Raw genomic sequence first — 24009 nt, 5'->3', positions numbered from 1 at the left:
ATGTAATTGTATATGATTGATGATAAAGAGTAACTATTGTTCGTTTTTTTAGCTTTTCTTCTTGATAAACTCTTCATACCAGAAGTTGCTTTAAATTTTATTTATCTTGTTGTTGTAAAAGGATGCTTCAAAAATAAGAGACATTTTGAATAAGATACATGTCATTTTGATCGCTTCGTTGGTCTAGTGGCTAGATGTAAGGCAAGCTCCTGAGGTCCTGGGTCCAATCCCCCAATACGAGCCGATAAAAAAGTTATTGGGCTTATCAATCGAAAATTATCATTAGTTGTCCGAAGTTTAGTAGTTGGAGGTGTGTTCACTCCCGTGCCTCGGAAAGCACGTGAAAGAGAACCAACCTAAACTATGGATGGTCGTGTTGGATTTGCCGTCCTATGGTGTTATGGAAGGAAATAGTGCTTACGCACACACTTGTGCACTTTGATTGGGCAATCTCATGAGATTGGGGACTCTGACCGAAATCGTTCAACGACAACAATATTTATATATTTACATATGAAATAAAAAATATGTAGGTAGACAATGTTTTTGTAAAAATTGAAAACACACTTTAAATTTGAATAACATTATATATCATAATATTGTGGCTCTCTCCTCTTGTTTTGTTTGAGCGGTCGTCAACACAGCGATGTTTGTTTTTCATTCGGATTTGCTCGCTTCGGTTAAGGGTGCTGTATGTTTAAATACTAAATTTCTAAAACATGCTACGTAAAAAATAATAAGTACTGTTTTGTGAATCTTAAACGATTTATACAGGCCCAACCATGTGTTTAATTTGTGTTTTAAATAATTTATATAATGCTTGGCGGTGAAGGAAAACATCGTTAGGACAAACTGAGATTTTATGAGCTGGAATACAAGAATACTAAGTATTGCTGCTTTGTGGTAGAATTTATGATGAGTGGGTAGTACTTCCCTACAGTCGAGTAATATTTCTGGAATATATCTAAAAGAATGTTTTTTTTTTCAGCTACCTCTGCCTTAGCGGTTGTATAACCCGTGCAGAAAAGGCGGGTGAAGCGCGCGAGAGTATTCAGACCTTGCTCACGGTCAGCGCAGACCTCTGCCATCCTTACTTGCCAGATATTGTGAGTATTCTAGTTTCACGTCGTTAATTTAATTTTCATAACCTTTATAAAGTTAAATTTAGAGATTATATAAGCATAGACGGTTTTATAATCCTCTCCTGTACAAGTTTGATATATGTATAGTACAAGCATCAATTAGAAAAATATTTATCGCAACCAAAACTTGTCAAGTATGTCTCCAATAATTAAAGTGATTATAAATTTATAATCAAATAAAATCAGGCACTCATCAAAAGTTAAGCTAGACTGACCACAGTCATTTTTGATGGTTGCATCAATTTGTTGTAATGTCACCAGGGTGCGGAACGGACTTACGCGAAGCAGGCGCTTCGTACCGCTCTCGGTAAAAGCGTATGCGGCTCTCGAGCCGAATTCTGCATGCTCTTCGCTAAGGGAGCGTCTCTAGGACAATGCGGGGACTTCGTGCGAGCTGCGAGAACGGCTCACTTGCTACGAGCTATTGCTGAGATGGACCATCAGATCGTACAGGTGAGACAATCAATTTACTGAAAATAATGGCTGGATTAGTGATTTATTTTTTCAAGTTAGTGTATTCAGGTTTTACACTTGATTGGCGGGATAGGTTTCTGGATTAATTGATGTTATTTTAGGTTTCTATTTAAAGCACTCTTTGAGTCTTGCAATATGATTTGTATTTGAAATAAAACCAGTAGTTTTTTTTAAATAATATATACCAAGCTTATAGTTTTGTGACTATATCAGAAGGTAATATGTCGGCGCCAATCCTAGTCGAAATATTTCTATATAGGGAGATGATTTAAAAGGACGATCGCGGAGTGAATGCACACCACGACTACGTTTCGCATGTGCAGTGCCCGCTTACTATCAACATTACGTTCAAATATATTTAACTTTGATAAAAATAACTTTACAAAACCACAAAAATATTTAGCAAATAGCAATCAAAACTTTGTCTTTATATTTTGTATCATTAATTGTTAATTAAAACAAAAGATATCCGAACGTCAGTTCGGTCACTCGTTTTATTTAAACGGCATCTCGTTACCATAGTATTTGTTCAGAGTCCTTAATTAACCGGAGTATCAATGCTGGATGTGTGCTCAGCAAACAGGGGTCCGGTTACAGCGGGATGTAATGTGTGGGCTTTAGGATCTCAACGATACTAAGGGTGACTTGGTTGTGTATGGAGGAAGTATTTTTTGGAACATTTTCTTCAAATTTTTGCTACAAAAAATTGCCTCATAATAATATAACGTTTACATAAAGTCTATATTTTTATGGATCTCTTTTCTAAATTGAATTCTAGAGAGGAAATTTTAAGAGTCAAATTTGAATTTTTCGTGATTTTTCGAAAGGTTTCATTTTTGGAATGAAGTTCCTCGTGCATTACACTCCAGACACATTGAGAATGTTACTGGCCAAAAATAAGTGTAGACTTTGACCGTCATAACACTTGCTATATTACTCTAGTATTTGGGTTTAGAAGCGCATTTTTTTTATTTAATTGCTCACAAGCGTTGTTAATTAATGTCATCGTGTCTTATTCAATACATAATGGAAAGATAACTCGTTCCAACCGTGTGACCCGCAATACCTCGCGTTTTTTTTTGTAACGTATAGTGAATTGTACACGATTATGACTTTTTGTGTTCCGTTTTTATTTTTTTAAATTAGTTTATAACAAATCAAATGAAAAGACAAGATACTTGATACAATATAGAAACCTTACACTTATGTATTCTATGACCGGTTCGACAAAGAAAATACTCTGACCTGATAAGAATCGCCAAAAGAAACTCAGTAGGTTTTTATGTCAATTTGTGATAACTTATATGATTTCAATATAACAATGTGGACGAGAGTTAAATATGAAATCTTATCCATATCGATCCGACTGCGGGCCACGTGTCTCGGGTGAATAGTCGTGTTTCGTCTGTTTGACCACGACTACTGTCTTACGAGAATATATTAGTGTAAGACGCTCGGAGATAAGACAACGACGAACCAGGACAACGAAACGAGAGTTTGTCAACTCCGTGAAATGCTTTATACATTACTGTAGTGAGCTTAACGTTTCCAAATCCCTTTACATAAATTTTACCTTTAACTTGTCGTATATTTTGTATTGCCTAATGCTGAGATGGCTTGGTGGTTTACACACTTAGGTTTTAAGCTAAGTTAAGATTCCAAGCTCAAATTCGGACTAGTACATATTTATTTTAGGATATCCAATGGTTGTACATAAACGTTTACACATAATATACATTTTAATTTTAATCTATATGTTGAGTACAAATATCACTTAAAGTAGAAGACAACATGCACAAGTAAAAAAACACATAAAATGTTGATATGACAATCGCACCATAACTGTAGCGTTGACAGAATAATTTATGAAGAAAAACTACAACCGCGAATAATAAATAATACAATATATCCATATTTTATATACTAGTTGTCGGCCGCAGATTTGCTCGTGTTTTAGAGTTTGTACGTCAACGGCGTTAGGTTAAAAAGTAGCCAACTCATTTCTTGGAGTTCATTCATGTTTCATACGAAATTTCACCAAATTCGGTTCTTAATTCAAAAGAGCACGAGCTCTTTAGAAAACTATAGACAGAGTTACGATATGACAATAGATTAAATATGCTTTATTGATTTGCGTTTGTAATTAATCTCGTATTTGGTGGTGGAAGATAATATCGTAAGGTAACCTCCATGTGTGTTTGTGTGTGTGTTATGTATGTGGATTGTAGGCTGTATAGCTTCACGCCACGATACTGAGGAGCAGAGCAGTTACTATACACGTCAATTAGATTTGACTTTAGGTCATTGCAGGCGAGAAATCATAATATATATGAATATAATCCAAGAGAAACCACAGTTCCTATTTGACATTAAATATTTATATAAATAAGGCACATCACTCAATATTATTACTAATGTTATGATTGCGAATGGGAATTCATTTGTTTTACGTGTTAACTAATCAAGTGATCATCATGAAACATTGTATACACGTGAGCGGTACAGAAATGGTAATACGGTACCTGTCACCTGCCCACCACACGTGAGCGTAACCGCAGTCAGGAACTAGTGAAATATACATAGATGATAAAAAACGTGGCGGTTAGTATTTGTTGTTTTAGTGGAAAAGAGTAACTACTGAGTTTATTTAAGTGAACTATGTAATATTGATGTTGAGAAATAAATGTGATAATTCATTTCTTGCTGGTTCTTCCAGGAGATATATGTATTATTTATCATTGTTTTTAGCCTTTATATTTAATATAATAATGTAAAATGACCATTCTAAAGTACTTTGTATATATGTATTTACGTAGGAACTCTTTAAAATAAATTTTTTGAAGTTCTATTTATCGAATCTAAAATAACAATCAATTCGCTATCAAGAAAATTGATATAAGGCAAATTCTATCGAAATCCTGATCCTTGTAACGAAGTTAGGTTAGCTCAATCAATTTAAAACCGCAGCGGCTACAGACAAGGAGCCAATTTATCATCTGTTCACCGAACCGTGGCGTAGTGATGTGCCGTGTACGGACATCGGTATTATCGATATTTTAATTTACTTTAAAATAACATAATATAAGTAAAAAGTTTTTAATTCTTTATCGTTGTTGTTAAATTGTTATTTGATAAATAAACATTTACAAATATATTCGCTTGTAAAGAGTCTTAAAGTAAATCAATATAAGGGTTATCGATTTTTTTATTTGTTTTTTAATATTGAGTCATCTTCGTCGTGTTATGGAAAGTCCCCGATTATTTTAGCACACCTTCGGCTGGTATAAGATTCAAAAAGCTACTATTATAATAATCTATACATATAAGAAAATTGGAGTATCTGTTTGTAATATTAAAATAACCGCTTTTTACTAAATGCAAATTTAGGTATGTATTCATATACCAAAATAACATTTGTTTTCAATTTTTGTCTGTCTGTCTGTTTGTTCCGGCTGGAACGATTTTGACGTGATTTTCACTGGCAGATAGCTGATGTAATAAGGAGTAACTCAGGATACAAAAATAACTTTTTGTTAAATTTAAGCGCACAAGAAGTCGCGGGCTCGGCTAGTAACTAAATAAAATACCATAATTTTTGATAATCACGTGTAACATCTTACCAAAATAGGTTCGTCGGTCAATCGATGTCTCCGATAGAAGACTAAGGGCAACCCTACACGATGCACATAACGTTTGCGGAGTCCATCGCAAATATATTACGTAGCGATACTGTTTACAGAACTACCGGGATCGGTGCTGGTTTGCTCCGGCCTTGTGTAACTTATATAAATTCTATTATCCTTCTATTTCAATTGGTACTTCGATTTTAGGAATTTTGTTGAAATTAAAGAGCATTCATTTCCGGCAAGTTATAATTGTATTTAACTAACATAACATTGTATTTTAAATGTTGGCAACGAGTAACTACTGAGTTTCTTGTCGGTTCTTCTCGGTAGAATCTGCATTCTGAACCGGTGGTACCTACTGCTTGCTTCACTTACTATAGTTTTACAAAATGACGATTTAGCGCTTTTAAAGTCCTACTTGAATAAAGTATATTTTGATTTGATTTTGATTTATATCATTTATATATATATATATGTATATATGTATATATAAACCGGGTGCTATCAAAACCTTAGGTTGCGCTGCAAACATGATTTATGAATATATACAGTAAAAATATTTTTTTGGATACATAAGCTATTTATTAGGCAGCACAATGATGATGATGAAAAGGATAATAAGTTCCTTGTCGGTTCTTCTCGGTAGAATCCACCCGGTGATATCGCTTGACGATTCAAAAATATGTGTTAAAATTTACATATCTCAATTTATAATTTTGATTTCATTGAATGTCGTGGACGATGATGCTTTATTTTAACAATTGCCAAATGGGCCTGGTACCTGGTCACCACTGCCCATTGATATTGGCGCCGTAAGAAATTTTAACAATTCCTTACATCGCCAATGTGTTCACCAACGTTGGGAAGTAGATGATGACCTTGTGCCTGTAATTATACTGTGTCACTCACCCTTCAAACCGGAACACAAAAATACTAAGTGTTGTTGTGTGTAATTTATGTTTCGCGGTAAAATATATGACGAATGGTTGGCGCCTACCCAGACGGGCTTGCACAAAGCCCTACCACCAAGTAAAATGTTCTTCTGGTCGATTTAAATCCAGCGGATTCTGTCAACGGCGCAGATTAGCCAACCGTGCAGAAGTTATGATAGTGCAAGTGTGTGAGCAAACATAGTTCCACTCGTATATTTTCTTATTCTTATAGCGGTTTGGCATGGTCCGATACAACCAGAGTTCAGGCACAGGACCAACGGGTTAACATGCTTACTGAAGCCAATGGAACACCGCCAACTTATTTAGAGCGTCTTGCCAGAAACATCCCAATAACTATTTATTGTTCTGACCCGCGGTCAGACAATACAATAGGTACGAGTGTGTTGAAGATAAAAAAAACTTTTATTTCGAAGTTAAACGATAATTTATTAAACAAATTCGAGGTATTAATGTGTATGCTTTTGTATTTTATTTATTACCCGTCGAATCTTTTCTTTGGTGTCTTGTTTTGAAAGTAAATTACATTTATTACTATTTCGAAATCATTGTAATAGCTAATAGACATACGTATCCCACGCTATGTATTCCTTCACCACCGACCTTGACATGAATTATAAACAAATCAAGCACAAGAAACGTGCAACTGCTCACAGCACACAGAACAGCACGCTCATGGTACTTGCCAATAAATGACCAAGCTTCACGTCTTCTAGTCATTACGGCTCACAAAATATACATTTAATTGTAATAAATAATAATAAAGGATAATCTAGTTATACTTTTCACGACTGCGTTGTCGTTAGCCGTCGAACGTTTAAACCCTAACTAGTGGACCGTGAAGGATGATGACACGTGAATTGTTACCGTAGAGTGATATTCCATTCGAAATAATTGGAAATAATCAAAAGGGTTCATCTCATATAAAGCTGGGAAATGTAAATAATTATACGTTTGTTGTTCATGCTAAGAGCTGTCATTACATTGATATAATAGACTTTTACTGAACATTGCGCTTTACGATTTAGCAAATGAAACATTATGTTTTTTTTCAGTATTAGGTGTATTCATTTATTATTTAATTTTGTATTATTAGGAATCAGGTATTTCACGGAGTTCCGTAGCCGTAAACGAAATCATCGGATATCCGAAATAATCTATCCGATACATATAAAAATCCAGTAAGTGAGAACACTTAATGATTTTTACTCCTAGTAATAGATCATGTCTTTAGTTAAATTTTTAACATAAAAGTTCAAACCTTAGCTACCCAGTTTTATAATATAAATAATAATCGAAAAAATGAATTTTATAAAACATATGAATATTAAAAAAAAAACACACAAACACGTCGGTCGTAGGTAGGTACACAGCTATGATAATATTTTTGTACAGATATACGAAAAATAATGTTAAGAACGAAATAATGAATTTACCTTTCACTCATAACTTCAAAGTAAACTCAGAATGTAAATACTTAGCGTCTACAGATAATAATAAAAATCAAACAATCCAACTCTCTCGGGTACTGGATCCAACTTTGATGTCTGTATACCGGCCCCATAATGGCATGAATAATTGGCGACCCATGGGATCTCTCGGTTTGTTTAGTTGTCTACGGTGGGCCGTAATAGATAATAAACAAGATTATAAGTTTATTAGCTGCGGTCACAGATGTGGTACACTCCTGTTTGTAATGGTTTTTGTGTAGGGTAAGTTTTATGATTGATTGTTGTGCAATTGCTGTATGTATTTTTTTTAAATAATCATCCCGGCCTTTTTTGTTTATTGTTGACGTTATGTTTTCATAAACAGTTGGGTTTGTAATATAATACATTCATTTTTATCATCGGTTAAACATGTTTTGTGTAATGTACCAGATTTATCCGGCTCGAAGGACTAAATATCAAATTTCATTGTTTTTAAACTATAACAGCATTCTAAGTACATATTAATGTTGTCAAAGTTCAAAATAGCTTTGCAATTAGTGGTTAATCGTCGCCTTCTTCGTCCAGTTCTATATTATAAATCTAATGTTAGTATGTTTAAAAAAAGGCTGTATTCATAAATAATAAGTTACGAACGTGTGAAAACGCGAATAAATCAATCCCCTATATAAAAATCTCGCATGTTCACGTCTCATGAAAGCGAGAGGTTGAAACAATGGCATTGCGTGACCCGCAGCCGTGTGCTCGGAATACGAGAAGAGATTTGTACATCTACGCTTGAGTGAGAAAACTTGGTTCACGGTGGAACGGGGGGAAAAGTTAAAACATTCGTGGCGGAGTAACATTAGCTGGATTTTAAGTATAGTTACGAGAAACGTTTGCGTTTGACTCAATAATTTGTAAAAAAGTAAATACAGAAACTACTCGTTTAGTATGTGTTAATATTGTTTTAAATATAAGTTATATTTAATTTTAAATAATCTTATTTAATCGAGCACATCTTGGTCGTGATACTGAGGGTTTTAAAATGTCTTATACTTTAAATTAAAGTGGGAACATGTTCATAGTTTACACATATTAATAGATTTTGAATTAAATTTAATTAATAATGATTCTAACGAATAAGTAATTTTCAAGCGAAATAACTCAAGCTGGTTACTATATTCAACAGACAATTAGTTTTCAGGTTAAAGAGCTTTATTAATCATAAAGAACCTTACAGTTCACTTTACAATGAGCAATACATATAACTTGTAAATAAAATTAGTTTTAGTGGTAGAATCTGTGGCAGTATTCACATTGACCCAAAAATGAAAAGAAAAAACAAAATAAATAAAAAAAAAGAATGTAAAAATTTTAATTTCAACAATATAAAATTTGTGTTTTTAATATGTGAATGATATTTACTAATTTTATTAATATATAGTTTTGCTTACGGATAGTAGAATTGTTTTATTCCCATTTACGATTCCGATTGAAACACTTATGTTTGTAATTCATTCGTTATACTAAATTATTATTATTATTATTTGTAGTTTTCGAATCCTTAATTAGCAATGGTAGCATATGAATAAAATCTCTTAGAAAATTCTACTATCCGTAAGCAAAACGAATCGTTTCTTGAATATAATAATTATACATTAGTCGTTTTTGTCTTTTGTAAACAATTAACGTTGTCGTTTAATCAGTGGATGGTATTTTTAATTTGTCAGGAAGCATTTGGTGAAGGCGGATGGCCGTTGGAGTTCCGCGCGGCTGTCGCGAGGTTGTTCTCTCAGCATGCACCGAATGAAAAGGAGGCACCGCGGACTACAGCTTTACGTGAGAATACTACCTGATCCTTATCCATATTACTGTGTATAGCCTTTATGTGATTAGCCGAAAATCGTAATATCGTAGTAGCAACTGGATACTGTTTGAACGAAACGTCTTATGTTAAAAGTTTCTGCTTAAAAACAGCAGTTTAGAAACGAAACAAAAATGAACACAATGCTTATTCTGCCGTTTTTAGTTTAATGGTGAGTAAGCCATTGCACCTACAAGCACAAGGGACATGACATTATAGTTCCCAAGGTTGTTAGCGCACTGGCAATGAACATAATGGTTAATACTTTTAAGAACGTCTCTTGGCGGTGGTAACCACTTACTATCAGGTGGTCTATTAAAAAAATAGATTCGTTTTCAGATCAATTATACTAAAATGTTACACGATTTTTTTATGTGTTTTTTCTGATAACGTTATGTTTATTGTTCAGTTCCGTAAACCAGATATATTTTCAGATCTGAGCAACCAACGTCTAGATCAGACTTTGTCAGAGACGATGGTTCTGGACCTCATAGTACTCGTCGGCTTCGTGGTGGTCAACAATCCTCAGCTACAGGTTGGTGCCGTGTTTAAAAAAGTGGGACATTACTATCTCTCACTTTAAATATTTCTTATTTATAAATGACTGTTTATAGAATCTTTCTAGGCTTTTGTAAATCTTATATCCTTCATTATCTGAAATACTGAACAAAACTAGATTAACTAATAGTAATTTAATCTGATTGGTCACTGTTCGACTTAGTTTATTTGACTTTGATTAGCATTTCATGAACTATAATGACTATGACCATATTTTACGTCAACTTTGGTTCTTCTTCTTCTTCTTCCTAGTCGTTTCCTCATTACTGAGGGTCGTGACCACCACGCGTGTGGCTCTCCTGTACACTTCGCACCACCTTCCTCCAGGCATTCCTATTCTGTACCATTCGTTAAAATTTAAATTTAAAAACAACTTTGGTTATTCGGTTATAAAAGTAAAATCTCATAGATTATTTACGTAAAGCCTTCGTTAATTAAGTACGAATTTATATTGAAGCAACATGTTTCTTTTTTTTTTCAAATTCATAAAACATCAAACCAATAAATAATCCTGTGGTAGTTTTAATTATAAAATATGCGCACGTGATGAGACAGGTGTGGCCCGCATGAGAACTAAACGGCCGCAAGGAATACGAAGGCAATTATTGAACTATGTCACAGGCGAATGAATGGCCGAGAATTTGTAATGCTTGAAAAAGCTGGACAAAGTCTTGTACTAAAATAATTGTCTATTGGAAGGTCGGCTTACGTGTTTTATTTATATATTCATACAAATTTATAGAGGGGTGCTCGCATTTTTTTAGAGTTTTGGTGTTGAGTGAAAAGTCACGTAATTATCATCAAAAAGTACTTTTACAAGATAAATATTAGCTCTTGTTGATATAGAATAGTTTTCATCTAAACTTTTTTTATGGGAATCGCCAAATTTTATATCTACCGTTGTAAGTACTGATTAGATTTTTGTTGACGAGGGTTTTGTACGAGTCTGTCCTATTCCACCTACGCGTCACATTCCACCATAGGTATGTACCTACATGTTCTATTCCACCAAACAGCAGTTCTTAGTATTATGATGTTCTGATTCGAAGGGTGAGTAGGACAATTTAGTTCCAATGTTTGTGTGGTGGTGTGTGGAGACCGCTTATCACGAAGACCCTCTGCAACGGCGCGGTCATAAATAAGGTTTCATGTTTCTCTAACTTAAAAAATGACGGACTTTCGTACAAACTTTCAACCCCTATTTCCAAAATTCATTCCTTAGTGGGTCTACTCAATAAAACTATCCTACTCACCAAATTTCATGGCCCTAACTTTAATATTTACGGTCGGCGATCATGAATCAGTCAGTCAGGACATGTTATTTTATAATAATTATATAATATAAATAAATAAATAAAAACAAAATATCGAAAGAAAAGGAACAGATTGTAGGCGCTTGATATCTCCGTGTTTGTGTGTTCATGTTTTATAAATTAAGGCTAACGGAGAATTTATGGGAAAACATAGTTTCTGCAAGTTCAACGTATCACCTTACTAACTGTTTTTTTCTGTAATAATTTTTTGCTTGACTACACAATTTTGTACTTTAATTATTCGTTCAAATATTCATTGCCAATATAAAGATTGGTTTTAGTTAGAATCTATTGGTCATGATATTTCATATTAGAATTAATAGTATTATCCACTTTCGAAGTAATTCTAACTTGACCGTTAAAAAACAACACATAGTAAACACAAGAAGCGAAGTTAATTATTAAAAGACAACAAAGTTCCCACGGGCACAGGTGTCTTTGTGACTGGAGTCGCTCAAGGAAGCAAATTAGGGCCGCTGTTGTTCCTTTTGCATTAGAGCAGGGAAGTGACCATCCAGATGAATAATTTATATGGTACTTCAACTTTAATAACGAATTCGTAAGAACACATGCGTTTTATCTACGACGAGCTCGTGGCCGTTCTTTAGCAATTTAGTTTTCCAGAATTAAATTCCCCTTATTTTTATTATGATAAAATTATTTATACACGGCAAGAAAACAGACTTATATCCAACATATCTACGATTTTCTTTTATATTAGTAATTTTATTGCACCTACTTATACAGTTTTTAAATACATGTATGTATATATTGAAATTTCTATATCAATTTAATATTTTTTATTTCGTTATAGAAAATTAACTGCCACAGAAATGCAGCACATTGAGCACAATGCTGTTTTATAGAAATTTAATAGCCTTAAATAATTCACGTTTAGCTGTAAAAATATTTCGAATTAAAGTATATCCATTACCGCCGTCTGCACGCACATACAAACAGATAATATTTAAGTAAAATGTGTTTTTTGCCTTTATCAAATTATCTCCAACGATTAATGCCTTAAAAATATTGTATTTACACGATGTCGAAGTATTATATGTATGTATAGTGTTTCGACCGTTTCACCTTTTTGTTGGACATTGTGATATACGTTAATAGGTGTTTTAATGGTTTCGGTTATCGCGACTTTGAAATACTGTTAGTTAGAGTAGCCTTAACTTTATTCTTTTATGGTTGCTAAAGAAAATGTAGACGGAATTTTTAGATAACGATGGAATGTCTTGATGCTTGAATAGTATTTAGCGTAAATAATGTTGTAGATTTCGGAGAGTGTCCGTGATTGCCTTATTTCGTAATTTTCGTTTGATATTTTTAATGGATATATTTTTTGGACTTCTTCATCTTATCATTTTTATTCGAACATGTACAGAATTTATATTAATTTTAAACTACCCATAAAATTATAAAAAAGTACTATTTTTTTTTTTATATTCACTACATATATTATTTTATAGTTTGGTACATAAAAAATATTTTAGTACAGTAAGCTCAGGATCAGTAATATTCTTAAAACTTCTTAGCAATATAATTTATTTTTGGGACAAGTGGTTCTCGTGGTAAAAAGACCTGCGATTCAGGCGAATACAGCTAGATTATCAACAGCTAAAACTTATAAAATTTTAAATGTTCTAATGTATTTTTAAGCACGTTTTGTTCCTAGTTTCCTTGAATAAACAGCGCTATAAAATGAATTAAATTTGAGTAAAAACCAAATAGAAAGAACGGTGGTCTTAATTAAAATTAATGAGTTTTACTTTATTTTTTAAATTGTATTCATTAAGTTTATTTACAATAAGATACACTCATACATTTACAGAATTAATTTAAAAAGGAAGTATTCGAATGCTGTGTTTACTTTTAAGTAATGAGTTTGAAAAAGCAATCCTGAGTTTAATGAGCACTCCTTAACTTGGTATATTTTTCTATTTAGGAGACAATCTGCGAGGGCTGGAGTGTGATCAAAGCTCTGTGTACGCTGCCCGCCAATTGGCTCGTTTCTCAAGCGAGAAGTCACGCACTGTTACCAACATTAATCGCATTGGCCGAAAGACCGGCGTCCGCTGCTGCTATTGCCTCCGAAGTCAGCATGACCGTAAGTATTATATATATATATATATATATATATATATATATAAATCAAATTCTTCAAAACATATGATTGTATTTGGTGCATATGATAATAGTTTAAAATCAAAACAAAATCTATTAAATGGCAAACTAAACAGGCTGTAATAAATTTAAAATATATATGTTAATGTTGTTTAAATGAAATATTTGCTTTTACCAGATGCTTGAAGAGTTCTATGAAAGCCCAGAGGCTCAGAAAATAAAACTCATCCAAGTGATTAAACAGGGGAGGACGAAGAAACCACCAGGGAAGAAGTAAATACAAGAATCGACAATTTTATAAAACACCTGAACCTAAGGAAATGAAACTAAAACCGAATTTATGACTAATTTCAATGTTAATGACTCACCAAACACTAATGATGTTGAAAAACATAACGAACATAAACCTTAAACGGTACTAATAGATACAGCCGATAGGAATTTCAATAATTTTAAACATTTATTTACATCAGAAACAGAAACCCTTGAAAAAGTAATACGAACATTATTTTAAATCTTAACTGATTCACTGACGATACAAATAAAATTTGATATGACAGAATTATTGGTCGATAAAACTGCTATGGAATAAAATTGGCGAAATTTCTTGTTCACGATGTATTGTAAGCAAACTGCGTGTGTGGCAGTTGCGTCATGATATTTTATCTCTTAGGCACTGTTATTTAAATACTTATCTATTTATTTTAATTCACCTTTATTTGTAATGTTTTAAACTTTGTTTATGACATTGTATTGTGGGTATTGTGGAACACTTGACTATCTTTCTTAACTCCTCCACCCTTTAAGTCCTTCTTTCGTAACTTTCTTAATTTAAGAATTGTATGCGAAAGGATGAACCTTATTTTGGAATCGGTGGTCTCGTCTGTACTAGTCTAAAATGGTTGTTGCCTTTTTGTATGTTAAGAGATAAAATGTCATCAGATGGATTTATTTAAAAATATAAAATAATCAAAGGTCTAAATAACTAATTTAAATTATTAATATTATTATCATCTAATTTTACGGAATAAGTTGTGCTTTAAAAAACTGCACTCCATCGGTTATTATTTAGGGTACTTATTTATTGAAATATATTCATTTATGGTTCTTTTTCTAAAATTATATTTTTTTTGTTTCAAAAACACACCTTCATAAATCTTTATATAACGGAAATATATGTATCTAAATTTTTGGTAAATATTTTAAAGATACAAATTATAGAGATACTTTATCGAACGATACTTTATTTGGTATTCTCGAAGTTTTATCTTCATGATTACAAGTATCAGTTTTAAGTTCTTTGTAAAAGCTTAAAGTTTCCATCGTTGAAGGTAATACTTCAGTACTAGTCGCTTCAATCGTCCTCGTGACTATAAATTGCTTCGTTACGTTACAGATGATTTAGAGAATGATATTTTTTTTTTGTTGTTTCTATTTTTAGTTTAATTATTTCGTGTTAATCTTAATTTAGGTTAGTATTCGAATTCGGAAATTGTAACGGAGAGTGCGATGCAGAAGAATTGGATCGGGCAGTTCTAGGACATACGCAAAATGGTATGCCCTTAGGTCACCCCGAGTAGCTACTGCGTCGTATATCTCTGATTTGTGTTCTCTTTCGTCAAAATATTTAAAAAAAAAATCATATTTTTTTTAATTCATTCAATCAAATTTTGTCTATACGTTTCTTGAACATTGGGTATATTTTTTTGTATTAAAAAATTTATTTCTATTTCTAAATTAAATTTAAGTTTGCTCCATATCAAAGCTATCGTTTTGAATTTAAAAATTAAATTATCTATGTCTCGAAACATTATAAAAAAAAAAACAAAAAAAAAAATTAATTGTCTATTATTACAATGTGAAATTAGTAGCTCGCTTTCAACATAAAATGATGCATAGTTAATAGTTGTTGTGATAGCATGATCTTACTATTGATGTTATGTGTTGTAACGAAAAAACTAAAAAAAAATAATAATAAAAATATCAGACATATTTATCCAAAATCTAGATGGAAAAAAAAGTTTAGTCTACAGATAATCTTTGAAACATGTTGTATAATGTTACTTGGTAATGTAGTCGTCTTACGATTTTTGATGTCTCTATACATATTTTTCTATGGATGTAAGCAGATGAAACAGGAATTCTGTAACTCAGTTTCCTCTTTATTTATTTCCAAGTAGTTATTCGGATCAACTGACTTTTATATCCGCACAAGTATATATTTGTGAAACTAAATGTTCATATTTTTTATCCCGAATTTTAAATACAAAATTAACAATTATATTTTTTTATATAATAGTATTATTACGTTTGCGATCCACTGTGTTCCTCGATCAGTATTTGTTTTACGCTAAATGTTATACGAAATTGAGTGTGTGCACTCGATAGTGGAGGGGAGGTGCATTCGATGGAGCTGTTCGAGATACGTAAATACATCTTATGGTATAACTATCAATGGTCGAGGAAATTTTGCATTGCGTTCATTTTGATCTTCCGGTTGACAAATTGGTCGATTAAATTTGAATAGATTTGTTACAGATCTATTCGTATCCGGTAGTTAATTTTTTAAATGTGTTTTTTTTAATATATGTATATGTATGTGTATAAATGTTCATTAAAAAAATAATAATATGTATGACAGCGGTACACAAAACAAAACGTTAGAAATTATTTTCCGCGATTTCTGAAATATTGGGTACATATTGACAATATTTGGATCGTTCTTCTTTTTATATTTATTTCTAGTATTTAAATGGTTCGAATTTGAAATGAACGGTTCTTGGTGGTGCTGTTATGAGTCAGCAACATGATAAGCGTAAGATGTGTTTACGTGAGGAGGTGTGCTAGAAGTGTGCCTTGCGGGACACCAGCCGTCTAACGATGGATGATGAAAGGGATTGTTAGATATTAAATTATAGGAACGCTGTGATAAAAAAAGGAGAGATAGACATGAAAATTGGCGAAAAATCTTTTTGTAATCGATTTGAAATTTTGTATAGGACTGATGATGCACACGTTCGAAAGCCTTTGTAAGTACCGAGACGGGTTTCCATTCATGATTACGTATTTCCGTTTGTGATAAGCTTTTAATTAAAACTGTGATTTACATTTATTAGTTGTACGCTACTTATCGATGTATAGGAGATTTTTTTTTTGTTAGCTTTAGTGTCATGTTATAATGAATGTATTGGATCTGTGATTTCTTTCCTTTAGCGTTTAATAACTTTCGCGTGTATCTTTCATTGTCTATTTTTGTGTAAGCGGTAAATAAACATTTGTGTAACAATATAGTCTTGTTTTATTTGTTTGCACCGGATTTTTTTTTATATTACGTAATTTTTTGTTCGTGTAATCAATAATGGTGCGATTATCATGTCATGGTTGTTTAAACAATATGGGTGCTTCATTTGCCAGTGTGTTCTTAAATGATAACACACCTTCGGAACTAAATGATCATCCGCTATCTGTTATTGAAAATTCGCTCCAAGCATGTACACAGGCTCCTGTATGCTTCTTTATGATCCAAATGTGGAAGTAGTTTAGATCTCTTCGTTTGAACTTGAGAAACATAATTCAATGGTGGCACTCTTGCAAAATATGTTTCATTAGAAAGCGGCGCACAAAAAAAAAATGGCTGCCATTTAAAACTATATATATAAGTTTGAAATAAAAAATAAAGCTTAATAGAAGAGTTTCACCGTTTTATCATAAAAAGTACTTTTATATTTTTCAAATATAAAATCAATATGTCTCAGTATGAGGGTTCTACAAGAGCACGCTTGACATTATTTCCACGGTAAATGAATCAATTAAATTAAACAACATATTCAAGACTATCCCGTCTACCTTGACTTGTGCAGTACAATTGAAACTGATAGAATTTAAAGATAAGAAAGTAGCACACGTGTGTACCTACATTTGACAGGGGACTAGTAATTACACGGCGAGAGATGACCTATATTTCCTACAAAGTCACTGTATACAGGTGGAAAGTCCATCTGGCCGTCTGGTTTGAATAATAAAAGGTAATAATATTATTTTCAACACAACTAAAATATACAAACATTAAATAAAAATAAAGAATAAATTTTAATGAAATTAATATTTCGTTACGCTCTTTCAGAACTGGTTGATGGCGCATCAAATAATCGTAAAGAACGAGATGAAAGACGACATTAAATGTCACAATGTTGCCATTATATTACATTTAATTTATACAAAAACAAATTCTTTTGTGGTTCAAAATGTTATAAACAATATAATATTAGTTTTTTATATAACTGCTATTTAATTTAATAGACGATAAATTTAAATAATTCTGGCAATGACAAATCGTAGTAACTGTTACTGGTAATAAACATAATATATACGGGCTAAAATTAATTAATATTAATTTATTAATTTAATTTTGTGGTGGGATTTGTGCAAGTCTGGGTAGATACCACATTACATTACATTAACAGCCTGTAAATTTCCCACTGCTGGGACAAGTCCTCCTCTCTCTTCGAGGAGAAGGTATGGAGCATATTCCACCACGCTGCTCCAATGCGGGTTGGTGGAATACACATGTAGCAGAATTTCGTTGAAATTAGACACATGCAGATTTCTCACGATGTTTTCCTTCGCCGCCGAGCTCGAGATGAATTATAAATACAAATTAAGCACATGAAAATTCAGTGGTGCTTGCCTGGATTTGAACCCGAAATCATCGGTTAAGATGCTCGTGTTCTAATCACTGGGCCATCTCGGCTCTTAGGTACCACCCTCTCATCTACATATTCTACCGTCAAACAGCAATACTAAGTATTGTTGGGTGTCGGTTTGTGTGCGCGAGTCTATGTAACTGCAGGTACAAAGAAGGAAACTTCTTAGTTCCCAAGGTGGCACATTGGCGATGTAAGGAATGGTTAATATCTCATACGGTGCTAATTCCTCAAGGCGAAGGTCCCACTTATCATTTGCTAGTCTGCCAATCCAATCGAAATTAAAAAAAATGTACTGACTGTTATTTACTAGACGGTACCTACAGAATTGCACTGGATGGTGGTCCATTGATGATATATCGCTTTATTAAATCAAACACGATAATGTAAGATGAAAGGCCAGACGAGAAGTCATTGGGTCACTGATACAATTTGAACGACGACGAAGCGAACCTTGTATTACGTAGTTGAGTGGCGGTCCCGCTTTGATCAGACAAATTTACGCGCCGACGCTAAGTGCCGTTAGAAATATGGCGGCGACGCTTGTTATACGGCGTGTTCGAGTTCCTCGGGTTATTAATACGCGAAGGTAAGGCGATTTTTGTGTGAGAATTATTGGTAAAACAGCTGTTTTGATTTGATAGTTAAATAACATGAATTACTTATCGATAGATTCAATCGAACTAATTGTGTATTGTAGTTAATTTTTCATAATAAATCCTATTTATACTTCGTTTACGAAAACTCGCATTCAATTACTATCAAACCCAGCTGTATAATACATACTATGCTATACAATACATGACAGAAGTGAAACTATGTCAGGAACGCTTAAAAACGTTACATTTAGACATGCGGTACTCTCATTCTGTTCTAAGATCTTGGACCATTGAAGATTTAGAGAATTACTTCAACAAATGCTACAACTAATAGTGAACACGCTGTATATCCGCCACTACGGAAGCAAGAGCTAAGTACGAGCGGAACTTAATGCTCCACACTCAAATATTGTATTTATACCTCCACTTAGTTTATAATTTATGTGTCTGTCTGTCCCTACTTCATGTAAGAACGACAACCCATTATTTTTTTACTTCACAAACAAAAATTGGACACATTGCATATCTTACAGCATTTAATTATATAATTTATGGTATATCACTGTTGTTCAAATAAAAAAACTTGCAAAAAATAAAGGGTTTCAATTTTCAGTACACTTAGTACTTTCAGTATACACTCTAGACTTCAAACTTTTTCGTAGTCTTACACTCAAACGTTAGATATAAAATTAAATAGAATTTGAAGGGTAAACCAAGCAAGTTTCATTTTATTAAATGCAAATTATTTTACGATAATACAAAAAAAAAACCGTGCGTGCGCAAATAGCCTTTGAAAGTATTGCCATTTAAAATGAGAGAAGTATTTGACATTGGGATCTTTTATTTCGCTCACAGTTACAATGGACAGATTAGATGTAATAAACAAGCTAAACGTAGTTGCTGAATGTTTTTTCTATATGTGTTTGATGATGAGTGATCTATCAAACAGCGCTAATACATACATATAGCCTATTCCAATGGAAATAGGAAAAAATAAAAATAAAACTTAGACTTACGTATTTCATGCGATTTGCTAATAACACGGCGATATTGTGCACTGAGAGTATTTGATTAAAAGATCTCTATTTATAATACAACACTATTGCACTTAACTACTTATTTCCACTTTAATTTTACTTCCAAAATTCCGATAATAGTTTCGTCGACGTTCAAAACGTCATTTTTTCGCAAATCCACCGTGAATATCTTATATTAATCGAGCCTTCGCGATGATATCGCGTCAATAGTGCATGCTGTGGTCTCCTATAATTGAAGGAGCACACAAATTGTAACCCTTATGTTGTTTAATCTTAAGACTATTTAGTGTGTATATTTTGTTGTTTTTGTTTTATATTGCATCTTATATCGTTAAAAAAATACAAAACGTAACATCAATATCTCTATAAATATAATCACATTTAGTAACCAACTACGCTAGGAAATTAAAGCAAAAAGCTTTCCATTTTAAAACATAATACGTATTCGGGCCCAACATTAATATCGCATAAATCGTGCTCCCGACAGCCATCGGAAGTGTTTTTCCATTCCATCGCGTCTATTTTACCATTTTTCTTTAAAATGTTTTGTCATATCCGCCATTGTTGGGAAACGATGTGTGCATAATACTTTAATGTCGGATTTTTAAAGGTTCTACGGTTCATTCCGTTTTGATTTTATTTTATTTTATACTTTTACTTAATGGATTCGTATAACCGACTTGCGTTCAAAACATTCTGCCAATGTCACGTGAGACACGAAGGAGAATGTTCGGTTGAAAGATTTTGAATATTAAAAGATTTCGTGAGTTGAAATAAATTATGTTGTTTAATATTTTATGATCGTTTATTTTCTGTATTTATTATACATACTTACATGTTTTTATTGTCAATAACTCTAAAATAAATAATAAATAATCAATAATAAAAAAAAGTCTGATTTATTCATTCATATTACTTTTAAGTAAAACTTTATTTAAACGGATAAGGAAACTTGTACGGATAAGGTTAAGGAAGTACATGAGAATTATTTTAACTAAGTATTGGGACAAGGAATGTAATTTAACACACACAACGTCACAATGAAAATGTTAAAAATATATTTATTTTTTAAATATATTGATATATGCTAATCATTGTCAAATACATTTTTTTGAGTCTATATTGCAGTTTCATGTAATTTAATTATTCAATGTTTTTGTAATAGAACGATTTTTTTAATTTCAAATTATTTTATAGTATGAAAAAGTATTACGAATAATACCTTGTAACACAAAACGTGTTAAAATAAGATTTTACACCGAGAAGACCTTTTCTTTTCTTTATGAAATTTGGCGAAGAAATCAATTTTTCTGACTATAATCTGCTCTGACAATGTTAATAGAGTTTTTGCTTACAATTCTCCTGGCATACATAAAGCCCTTTTTGGAATTGATTAGTAAACTGATATTTTTAGTTACATTGTAGAAATAATCATATTCGTTTGAAATCAGTGATGTTCCAGTGGCTAGAACGTAATTACAATTTGCCAAAAATGATAACGTATTAAAACATATAACATAAGATATAGTTATTACGAGAAGTACAGACAAGCAATTGAAAGCGGTAATAAATCATTGTAGTTATTTTATTTCGCCTTCATCTCACGCATCCGACTCACATGCGCGACCTTGTGCGTCACGCTTTATACGAGAGGTAACCAATTAATAACACAATATTATTTAAATTAAGAATTACTAAATAAAAATAAATGAAACCAAGCGTTGTATAAATTATCTTCAATTAATGAAGTTTAGTTTACGGACACGCTCGTTCTTGATATAATATTCATTATATATGATATTTGTATTCATATTAAGATTATATAGATGATAAAAAAGTGGAGTTAATGCTTGACTTCCAGGCAGGAGACATAACATACACATATAATTGTATTTAACTAACATGACTGTATTTTTAGATGTTGAGTTTCTTGTCGTTTCTTCTCGGTAGAATGTACACTCCGAACCGGTGGTAGCTTTACTTAATATAGTTTGTTAAATGATGATTCAAAAGTGCTTGTAAAAGCCTACTTGAATAAAGTATACTTTAGTTTTGATTGCTGCAACTCATGGGTAGAGCAGTGAAGTTTGAGTGACGTTTGAGAGCAAGAGCAGTTAATATATATATATATTGTGTATAAAGCAATGTTTGTTTTTAAAAACAATGATCTTTAACGAACTTGCCAATGCCATTATGTAAGTACTTTAAATACTGAATATATTTTAATAAAAATTATATCAGAATTTATATTATCGGTGAGAACACGTACTAGTTAGTAGGAATTTTTATATAAGCGTTTACATAAAACAAAACATACATAGCAAAACGATGAATTCCTGTTAAATTATAAATGTGGTTAACTTCTTTTGAGAATTTCGAAGATTTGATAATATTTTTCGGTTCGACGTGTGACGCTGGCGTTTATATAATAGAACACATTGAGCCTCTCTCGCATCGCACGTCCCCGGGCATGCGTCTAAAAGCTTTCAGGACGCATTGACGCGCGTGCATAATGAAGCGAGTTTTAGTTTATTTTTAGCGACATCGAAGATCATTCGCTCACGTTTATATTATAACATTACTCTGTAATGTTTTGTCTATCATTTTTAAGATTTACTTGGTGGTAGGGTTTTGTGCAAGCCAGGCTGGGTAAGTACCATCCACTAGTCAGATATTCTGCCGCCAAATTTATACTAGATAATGGTGGTTGCTTCCCTAGTGTTGTTAATTAAGCTTAAAAAAATTGGTACGAAAAACACACTCCTGAGAGGATTTTCAGATATAGAAATAAATAAAAAAATTACGTTATCTAATTATGAATGGGATTTAAAATGTTATACTGGCTCACTCATCCTTCGTTGTCCTTTTTCTCGCTGTCAGTTTGTTCACAGACCCTGTTGGACAATTGTCGGTCACATTTCCCGCCTCATCGGCTTGGAGGGCTAGGGAATAGAGGATACCTACACTTTTGTTTGCGTTCAAATTAGTGGTTCATATCTCCTGTGCAGTTGTATACGTTCAATTGAAATTGGCGTCGTGAAAGAAATCGGTTTCGAGGACATCATATCTATATTATAAATAATTGTAGACGCTAGAATAGTTACTGAGCAGATTTAATCTATTTAGATGGACCCTGCCACACAACAGATATCCTTATTAAAAAAAAAATAACATAAAATATGTATTACCCTCACACTTATTCAGTATCTCGTCTGAGGTACGCTGTAAGCTATGAATAAACTTCTTAAACTATCTATACTAATATTATAAATGCGAAAGTAACTCTGTCTGTCTGTTGCTCTCTCGCCGCCAAACCACTGAACTGAATTTCATGATATTTGGTATGAGGCAAGCTTGAACTCCAAGGAAGGCCATAGACTACTTTTGTGTTCCTAACACCTAAAAACGCGAGCCAAGCGGCGGCTGAAAACTAGTATTAAAAAAAAAACTTTCGAGTATTGAATTTAAATAAACAAAACGCGTCTTAAATTGAACAGATATATTGCAAATTCATTTAGTCAAAGCAAAGTAACACATGTTATCTTTTGTAAAAGATAAAAGATAGCGTCCCCCATGACGCAGCAATGATTTTATTACTGCATCATCTAATTACGGTAGTAGATTCGTATCCGTGACACATGGTGCGATTGAAGGGTAGATAATGATCAAATTTTTCAGACCCTCGGAAGGTTTACTCGTGTTCAGAATTAGGGGTCCGATTATGGTGGTCGAGTATTGGTTAATCAGAATTTGGTTTTTATTTAGACAATAGAAAGATTATACATAGTGGTAATGCTGACTTTGTTCCTCGATTTTCGATATGATGACCGTTAATATTTTTTAATACAAACCCTCATGGAATTTATAAAAGAATATGCTCTGAGGTTTGAGGTTCATAGTTTTCAATAGAATAGAAATTTCGTATTTCTTTAGCTAAAACTATAGAGCTATTATGTAAGCTTCCTTTGAGGAAGGTTTTGAGCTCATTATACCACGCTACTCCAATGCGAGGTGGGAAATCACAAGAATTTCATTAAAATTAGATACTGTGCAGGTTTCCTCACGATGCTTTCCTTCATCGCCGAGCACGAGATGAATCATAAACACAAATTAAGCACATGAAAATTCAGTGGTGCATGCCTGGGTTTGAACCCGAAATCATCGGTTACGATGCACGCGTTCT

General features: G+C 32.7%; 1 protein-coding gene across 2 annotated transcripts in view; it reads left to right on the top strand.

Annotated features, from left to right (window-relative positions):
• Positions 1 to 16775, top strand: part of LOC125072634 (S phase cyclin A-associated protein in the endoplasmic reticulum) — a 62961-nt gene extending 46186 nt beyond the window's left edge. For both annotated transcript variants that reach the window (XM_047683277.1, XM_047683276.1), the window contains 6 exons: positions 989 to 1106; positions 1404 to 1595; positions 9353 to 9461; positions 9921 to 10021; positions 13309 to 13470; positions 13666 to 16775. In XM_047683277.1, the coding sequence (XP_047539233.1) occupies positions 989 to 1106; positions 1404 to 1595; positions 9353 to 9461; positions 9921 to 10021; positions 13309 to 13470; positions 13666 to 13764 (781 nt within the window). In that variant the 3' untranslated portion in view covers positions 13765 to 16775. The remainder of the gene's footprint in view (positions 1 to 988; positions 1107 to 1403; positions 1596 to 9352; positions 9462 to 9920; positions 10022 to 13308; positions 13471 to 13665) is intronic.
• The last annotated feature ends 7234 nt before the right edge of the window (positions 16776 to 24009 follow it).

The sequence above is a fragment of the Vanessa atalanta genome, chromosome 22 (assembly GCF_905147765.1).
Source record: "Vanessa atalanta chromosome 22, ilVanAtal1.2, whole genome shotgun sequence".
In the NCBI taxonomy this organism is placed as follows: Eukaryota; Metazoa; Arthropoda; class Insecta; order Lepidoptera; family Nymphalidae; genus Vanessa; species Vanessa atalanta.
Note: the sequence above shows the minus strand (reverse complement) of the source record. Positions and strands in the feature narration are given on the sequence as shown.